The sequence below is a fragment of the Labeo rohita genome, chromosome 25, assembly GCF_022985175.1.
Source record: "Labeo rohita strain BAU-BD-2019 chromosome 25, IGBB_LRoh.1.0, whole genome shotgun sequence".
Classification (NCBI taxonomy): Eukaryota; Metazoa; Chordata; class Actinopteri; order Cypriniformes; family Cyprinidae; genus Labeo; species Labeo rohita.
This window is the reverse complement of record NC_066893.1, coordinates 297,607-306,399: the sequence shown is the minus strand read 5'-3', so window position 1 is coordinate 306,399 and position 8,793 is coordinate 297,607. Positions and strand designations below refer to the sequence as shown.

At 45.9% G+C, this 8,793-nt stretch overlaps 1 protein-coding gene across 1 annotated transcript; it reads left to right on the top strand.

The window, feature by feature from the left end:
- The first annotated feature begins 7,072 nt into the window (after positions 1 to 7,072).
- On the top strand, positions 7,073 to 7,470 carry LOC127156851 (histone H2B). The gene has a single exon (XM_051099958.1). It carries the CDS (start codon positions 7,081 to 7,083, stop codon positions 7,453 to 7,455), a length of 375 nt encoding a protein of 124 aa, XP_050955915.1. The 5' UTR covers positions 7,073 to 7,080; the 3' UTR covers positions 7,456 to 7,470.
- The last annotated feature ends 1,323 nt before the right edge of the window (positions 7,471 to 8,793 follow it).

Below are 8,793 nucleotides of genomic sequence, written 5' to 3'. Positions count from 1 at the left end.
GGAAGCTATAAATACACGTGCGTGGGAAACCGGCGTCAGCTTCAAGAGAGAAGCAGCGCTCGCAGAGATGCAGGATGAAGGCCTCGAGACGCGGCGTCTTGTTCCCTCGGGGAACCAGGGTTACATACGTAACCTGAGACGTTCCCCTTCAGGAACTCGAGCCGCGTCCGAAAACGCTATGGGAACGAGATGCCCACGCCACCAGAATCCAAGTCCCTGCCTAGAGAGAGCTAGGACGAAGGACAGAAGAGCCAGGAGCGGCTCGCAAATCCAGGTCATAAAACCTGACAAAAGTAAGGGGCGTGGACCATCCCGCAGCATTACAGATGTCTTGCATAGAAACACCTTCAAGAAAGGCCTTGGAGGCAGAAACACTCCGGGTTGAGTGAGCCTTGACCCCTAAAGGAGGAGGGAGATCAGAGGACTCATATGCGCAAGAAATAGCATCCACAATCCAACGGCTCAAAGTTTGTATGGTGGCCGGAAAGCCTCGCTTAGCCGGACCATAGCAAACAAAAAGTTGATCAGATTTTCTCCACATGGCGGCTCTGTGGACGTATGTGTCTAGCGCTCGAACTGGACACATACAGTTTAGCTTCTGCTGGTCGGGCTCCCGGAAGGGAGGAGGACAAAAGGCCTGTAGTACGACTGGCCGTGGTGCTGAGGAGGGGACTTTCGGGATATACCCCGGACGAGGGTGCAAAAAAGCTTTTGCCAGACCTGGCGCAAAGTCCAGAAAAGAAGGGGCCACTGAAAGGGCCTGAAGATCCCCAACTCTCTTTAGAGAAGTAATCGCGATAAGCAAAACTGTCTTAATCGTAAGGTGACGATCAGAAATCTCTTCAATTGGCTCGAAAGGAGGCCTACAGAGAGCCTCTAGCACCAGCGACAAGTCCCATGAGGGAACACGAGAACGTACAGGAGGCCTAAGCCTCAGCGCACTGCGGAGGAAACGTGAGACAAGGGGGTCTTTACCCACAGAGAGACCACTGAGAGGGGCGTGGTAGGCCGCAATGGCCGCCACGTAGACCTTCAGGGTGGAGTGGGATAACCCTGCGGAAAGCCTGTCCTGCAGGAACTCCAGCACTGTACCAACTGGGCAGTTAACTGGGTCCTGCTGGTGGCGTCCGCACCAAGAAGTGAAAAGCTTCCACTTCAAGGCGTAAAGTTTCCTTGTAGAGGGAGCTCTAGATTGGAGGATGGTCTCAACAACCTCGGTCCACACCCAAAGCTTCCACAGCTCCGGGCGAGGGTGGAACACAGTGACGGGAATCTCCCATGGAGAGCCGTTGAGGAGAGAAATCATGTCCGAGAACCAAACTCGGCCCGGCCAGTACGGGGCTACTAGAAGAAGGGACACCCCGTCCCGGCGCACTCTCTCTAGAACTCCCGGGAGCAGAGCGATCGGGGGAAACGCGTACAGACGAAGCCTCGGCCACGTCTGTACCATGGCATCCAGCCCCAGGGGAGCTCGATGAACTAGAGAGTACCAGAGGGGACATTGCGTGTTCTCCCTCGTGGCAAAAAGATCCACTTGGGCTGGACCAAAAACTCTCCATATCTGCTTCACCACCTCGGGGTGAAGCATCCATTCCCCGGGCCTCGGCCCCTGTCTCGACAGGATGTCTGCTCCCACATTGAGATACCCCGGCAAGTAAACCGCTCTCAGCGAGAGGAGTTTGCCCCGGGACCACACAAGGATCTGGTGAGCCAGCTTGTACAAGGGGCGCGAATGCAGACCAGGGAGGTGGTTGATGTAAGAGACCACCGCTGTGTTGTCGGTGCGAACCAACACATGACAGTCTCTCAGGTCCGGGAGAAAGTGCTTCTGCGCTTGAAACACGGCCAGCATCTCCAGGCAATTTATGTGCCATGTGAGTTGGTGACTTCTCCACAGACCGCGGGCGGTGTGGCCACTCATGACCGCACCCCAACCGGTGAGGGAAGCATCTGTTGCTAGCGTTACGCGGCGACAAGGAGCTCCCAGCACCGGGCCCTGAGACAGGAGCCAGGGATTCCTCCACATGTCCAAGGCACGTAGGCATCGCCGCATGACCTTGATCATGCGAAGCGGGTTTCACCTTGGGGAGAACCCCCTGGTTTTGAGCCACCACTGTAGGGGTCTCATGTACAGCAGGCCAAAAGGTATCACGTTGGACGCAGCTGCCATCAGACCCAGCAGTTGTTGAAACTGCTTGACAGTGAGTGACCGGCCTTCTTTGACTCTCCTGACCGCAGCGAGGATCGACTCTATCCAAGCAGGAGACAAACGTGCCTGCATCGTGGTCGAATCCCACACCACACCTAGATAAGTGGTTCTCTGTAATGGAGACAGCACACTTTTCTTGGCGTTCAGTCTCAGCCCCAACTCTTTCATGTGAGCGAGCACAACATCTCGATGCTGAGCCGCTAACTGTTCCGACTGGGCTAGAATTAACCAGTCATCGATTTAGTATGCGGATGCCCTGGAGTCGCAACGGAGCCAGAGCTGCATCCACACACTTGGTGAAAGTGCCGGGGGAGAGTGCTAGGCCGAACGGAAGAACCCGATATTGGTATGCTTCGCCCCTGAAAGCAAACCTCAGGAACTTCCTGTGTTGAGGAAGGATGGAGACATGGAAGTACGCGTTTTTTAGATCTATCGTCACAAACCAGTCCTCGGACCTGATCTGTGACACTACTTGCTTGAGAGTAAGCATCCTGAACTTCAGCTTCATGACTGAGCGGTTCAGAACACGAAGATCTAAAATGGGACGTAGGCCCCCATCCTTCTTCGGAACAATGAAATACCGGCTGTAGAACCCGGACTCCCTGTCGTGAGGAGAGACCACCTCGATGGCCTCCTTCCTCAGAAGAGAAGCTACTTCTTGCTCCATTACCAGACCCTGCTCGGGGCCCACCAAGGTGGGGGAGACCCCGATGAACGGCGGCGGAGGTGCGCCGAACTGTATCCGATACCCTCTTTCTACAGTGTGCAGGACCCAAGCAGACACATTGGGCAGTAGTTTCCACGCTGCCAAATGATCTACTAAGGGAACCAGTCTCTCGAGACTGGTCTCTGGTGTTTGTTGAGCCGCTAGAACGGTGTCCTGTAACGGTTCCCCGGCAGGAAGCACCTGAACTGGCGGCTCCTGAGACCCCCTCGGGGGTGGCGAGCTCCCCGGCCCCGCTACGTTTCCGGGCGGAAGAAACCGAGGTGTATGCTCGCTGGAGGCCGCTGCGCCCTGAAGCACCAGCAGGGTTAGCAGAGCGGTCTCCTGAGGGAGGCGGACACCGAAGAATGCGGTGCACCCCGCCTTTCCCCCCCTGGGGCTGCCCTCAGCGGTCCTGAACTGCTTTGTCGAGGACTTCTTCGACTGCAGCACGACCCTCAGGTCGGGCCTCGCCTTGGAAGTCCCCGACTTAGAGCGTACGACCACCCACTCTCGATGGGGAGGAGTGCGAGTGGCCACGCTCTGCTTCTGTGCATCTCTGTACGAGGAGCTGGTAGACGGCCGAGGCTGCTCCCGCCCAGCAGCCTCGCGAGCTGGATGGCGGAGAGGGAGGAACCACTGGAACGCCGCCGCTTGTTTACGAGCCTCCTGGTACCTGTCGACGACCGAGTTGACAGAGTCGCTGAACAGGCCAGAAGGCGAAAGCGGGGCGTCCAGAAAGAAGACCTGTCCTTTTCTTTCATATCGGACAGGGTCAACCAAAGATGTCTCTCCGCGGCCACTAGGGCTGCCATAGACCGCCCAATAGCACAAGCGGTCTCCTTAGTGGCGCGGAGAGCAAGATCAGCGGTTCTCCTAATCTCCGCGATGTCAGCATCTTTGATCTCTTCTCCCTCATCCAGCTCTTTCAGCAGGTCAGCCTGGTATGCCTGCAACACTGACATCGTGAGGATCGGGAAAGAAAGGAAGGCTCCGGCGGGCTGAAGGTGGCCGAGACTGCAGAAATCTCTCATCTAATCTGCTTTTCTGCGGCTCGGCCTGTGACTCGGCGGGCCAATCTAATTTTAACTTCTCCACCGCACGAGTCACAACCTCCAGCAGCTCCTCATACTGCACAGACTGGGGCGTTTCTTCGGCGATCTCGACATCACCCCCCTCGGAGGATGATAGTCGGACCGTCGAGCCTGTTCCCCGGGGGGAAGAAACCGCAGTGCGGGCTTCCGAACCCGCGGAACGGGCTGCAGATCTGCTGGGTGAGGCAGGAGATAGGGGGTCACCCGTCTCCATACCCTCCAGCAGATCCAACTGCGATCCCCACGAGTGCAGTAATCGCTCCGCCTCGGTGGAAGCGGGACCGGACCCGCAGGGAACGCTGGTGAAGGCTCCCTCCTCAAAGAGAGCCTTCCGGGAGCGGAGCGTGTGCATCGGAAGACGATCGCAGTGCGGGCGCCCTGCTCCCAGACAAACCACGCATAGAGCGTGTGTATCCCCGCTCGTGATGTAACGAGGGCAGGGAGGAACACACTAACTCTAAAACATGGTTTGTCTATATGCTTGGACTTTTCTTTTTTCTTCTCAGACATTGTGCTCAGAAAATAAAAGTGGTGCAAACTAGCAACCAAAACGAGCACAAACAACACAGACACAGAGCGCTGCTGAAAGCGTCCCATAGCGTTTTCGGACGCGGCTCGAGTTCCTGAAGGGGAACCAACAGCTCTTTTAAGAGCCACCCACATTTTCAAAAAAATAGTTTGTCTACTTGATACTTTCTTTTATATTTCTGATTTACAGACATATATGAGCACAAGCATACACTGCCGTTCAAAAGTTTGGAATCAGTAAGACTTGAATGAATGTTTAAAGACATCTCTTATGCTGTTCATCAAGGCTGCATTTATTTGATCAAAAGTACAGAAAAAATTTTGAAATGTTCTTACAATATTAAATAATGGTTACTATTTTAATATATTTTAAAATATTATTTATACCTTTAATGCAAAGCTGAATTTTCATCAGCCATTACTCCAGTCTTAAGTCTCACATTATCCTTCAGAAATCATTCATGTTGAAAGATGAACTTTTTTTTTTTTTCAGGATTATTTGATGAATATAAAGATAAAAATAAAAGAATTTATCCAAAATGTAAATCTTTTCTAACAATATAAGTCTTTGCTATCAATTTAACAAAACCTTGCTGAACAAAATTATTAATTTATTTAAAACAAAAAAAGAAATAATAAAAATGTACTGACCCTAAACTTTTGAAGAGTAGTGTATATTGTTAGAAAAAACAGATAGATAGATAGATAGATAGATAGATGAACTGATAGATAGATGAACTGTGAGGCTTATCAACTTATCAACAAGTGCAGGTACAAACGAATAGGAAAATGTTAGCATAAATTAACTCTTATTGTTGAACAATGTTCAATAATAACTAGCAACTTAATTCATGTGAGTATGTGTACTCCTAGACGCCTTTGATTTCCTCTTTTTGTCTAATTTATAGGGAAAATGTGTGCCTTTTTATCATGTGAGTCACAGTTACTAAAAGTTGCCAAATAAATTAAAATAAAAAAATAAAAATAAAGCTAAATTTGTTGCTAGGTGCTTTTTGAAGAAAACATTGCTAGGGTAGTCTGAAAAGTTGCTAAATCTAGCAACAAAATTGGTAAGTATGCATTGGCAATGTGGAAGCAGGCCTTCAGGAGTGCAATAACAAAGAAAATAAGATAGAAAGAATAGTATACATGCGAAGAGGAAAAATAAAACACATATAGGAGTAGCTAGCTTACAATAAAGAGAAAAATATAATAATAATAATAGTCAATTCGTATATTTCCAAAAACCTGACACATTTTTATTACTATAGTCAAAAAGATGTGAGCATTGAGTCAGAAAATGTGAAAAAGTAGGAATTTAACCCATACATTTTTGTTAATAGATAAAAAATATTTAAAAAAAAAATATGGATAAAATCTGAGTAATAACAAATAGTATCTTTCATGTTAAAAGATTGTGATACGGGTTTAACACTGAAAGCAGGTCTCCATTCCAGTCTGCTGGACTCATTGTGACATCATTGTGACGTTGCACGGCACCGCCTTTACATGTTTCAACTGGGTCCTCTGAGCAGCTGTAAAGCTCGTCTTTCAGCCTCTGGTGATTTAGTTTGGCTTTAGTGAGTGTTAGTTCCATTTATTACAACAATGTCTGGAAGAGGAAAAGGCGGTAAAGGACTCGGAAAAGGAGGCGCTAAGCGTCATCGTAAAGTTTTGCGTGATAACATCCAAGGAATTACCAAGCCCGCCATCCGTCGTCTCGCTCGCCGTGGCGGTGTCAAGCGTATCTCTGGTCTAATTTACGAGGAGACCCGCGGTGGGTTGAAGGTGTTTCTGGAGAACGTGATCCGCGACGCCGTTACCTACACCGAGCACGCCAAGAGAAAGACCGTTACCGCCATGGACGTCGTGTACGCTCTGAAACGACAGGGACGCACCCTGTACGGTTTTGGCGGTTAAACGACTTCAACTCAAATATGAAAATAAAGGCTCTTTTAAGAGCTACCTACTTTCTCTTAAGAGTGTTTTTCAGTATGGTTTGGTTTTAGTTTTTGTAATTACATAATAAAACATACCGTAAAAATTTTAATGTTTTTGTACTAAACTCAAATCAGTCACAACTCCTTAAAAAAACAAACTTGTAAGGGACTTCGAATAGTCTTCAAGCAATAAAAAAAATGTTTTAGGGAATCCGTTTGATTAGTAACATAATCATAATACATTAAAGTCTTATTCCTAGAAAAATCCATCTAATATGTGTAAAATTCTGCTATTAATGCAAAAGTTAACGTAGATTGTAATTTTGCGCTGGAAAGTTACATGAAGAACCTGAAACCTATGGGGGAAGTTAACTCATGGGTGGGGCGATAGGAGGGATTAAGGGATTAATCGAGGCATTCGATTGGCTGATGTGTCCGCAAACCTGTCGCCATTATGACCAATGAAATACGTTTTTAACGTTCGTTTCACGATTAAACCAATCGGAGCAGCTGATTCAGCCCTTTTAAATTAGCATGAGGGCTGAATAAATGACCACAGCATGGTTCGCGAAGTATTGAATTCTGTGTTTGTTAAAATAGAATAACATGCCTGAACCAGCGAAATCTGCTCCCAAAAAGGGCTCAAAGAAAGGCGTTACCAAAACCGCCGGCAAAGGAGGAAAGAAGCGCAAGAGGTCTAGGAAGGAGAGCTATGCTATCTACATCTACAAAGTGATGAAGCAGGTTCATCCTGATACTGGTATCTCTTCTAAAGCGATGGGAATCATGAATTCTTTCGTCAACGACATCTTCGAGCGCATCGCCGGTGAATCGTCTCGTCTCGCTCACTACAACAAGCGCTCCACCATCACATCTAGAGAGATCCAGACCGCCGTGCGTCTGCTGCTGCCCGGTGAGCTGGCCAAACACGCCGTGTCGGAGGGCACAAAAGCCGTGACCAAATACACCAGCTCCAAATAAATTTTCTTCTGCGACAAAGGCTCTTTTAAGAGCCATCCATTTTTATCACGTAAAGAGTCTCTGTAGTATTCTCTATAGATTTGTAAATTTATACACCCTCACAAACCGTATTAGGGGTAATATATAAGTAACGCAAGTTACGTAATATACTTTTTTCCAAGTAACCAATGAAATAACGCATTTTTTTTTTTTTTTTTGGTTGACAAGAAAATATGAGTTACTTTTTCAAATAAGTAACGCTACTTACTTTTCCCTCCATTTATTGATTAAAAGTTCTCCTGTTCCCATCTTGAGAGAAATCTGGAGTAATATGTTAGTTCTAGAATAAATGTGAACATCCATTAATTCATCTCACTTAGGAAAAAAAGATTCAGTGTTCCTAAAAATGAATAAAAACAGTGAAATTCAACTCAGAATATGATGCAAACCTGCTCAACCATACTAATAAGCAAAATTACTCAAGATAATCTAACATTTGTTTTCCTTTTTTTTTTTTTTTTTTTTTTTTTTTTTTTTTTTAATTGCTGAAGAGCTGACATTTTTTTCTTGAGTTGAGTTGTTTTACAGACCTGAATTTCTGAATGACTTTTCTCAAAACCTGAGGCTTTTGGTGTGAAACGGTTTTTATATTTGCCAAAAATTGAATTTTTTATATTAAAACAAACAAGCAAGCCCTGGCCAGATTTAAAAAGTAACACAAAAGTAAAGTAACGCATTAATTTACATAAAAAGTAACTAAGTAATGTAATTAGTTACTTTTTTAGGGAGTAACTCAATATTGTAATGCATTACTTTTAAAAGTAACTTTCCCCAACACTGCTCACAATAGTCAAATATATATACAGTAATTAACATTTGAAGTGAATCAAAAAGTTCATCCAAATTTTCCTAGGACAAGAACGGGTATGTTGACTCTATCTATCTATCTATCTATCTATCTATTTATCTATCTATATTTATGGGTTATTCTTGGACTATGGGCACTTTTATGTTCTTTGGTCATATTTTTAAAAATGCATATAATTTTGGACAAATTCCTCTTTGTCAAACTAACAAAATAAAACCACCTCAAAAACTTTTTTGTACCTTTCCATTATGATTTTTTCATACTTTTCAACCTCCTTATAGGTGTTTTCTCCTTGTTTCACACCCAGACTTTTAAACTTCAGCAATGAAAATACAGTTTAAAAATATGACTTATCTGGTAACTATTAATGTACTTGAATTAAGCACTAGTAAAAGAATGAAAATACGTTATAGTATTTAATGTGAGACCACTATCAATATTACTTTTTTATACAAACTATAGCTGTCACACAGAATTTGTGTAATTTCCAC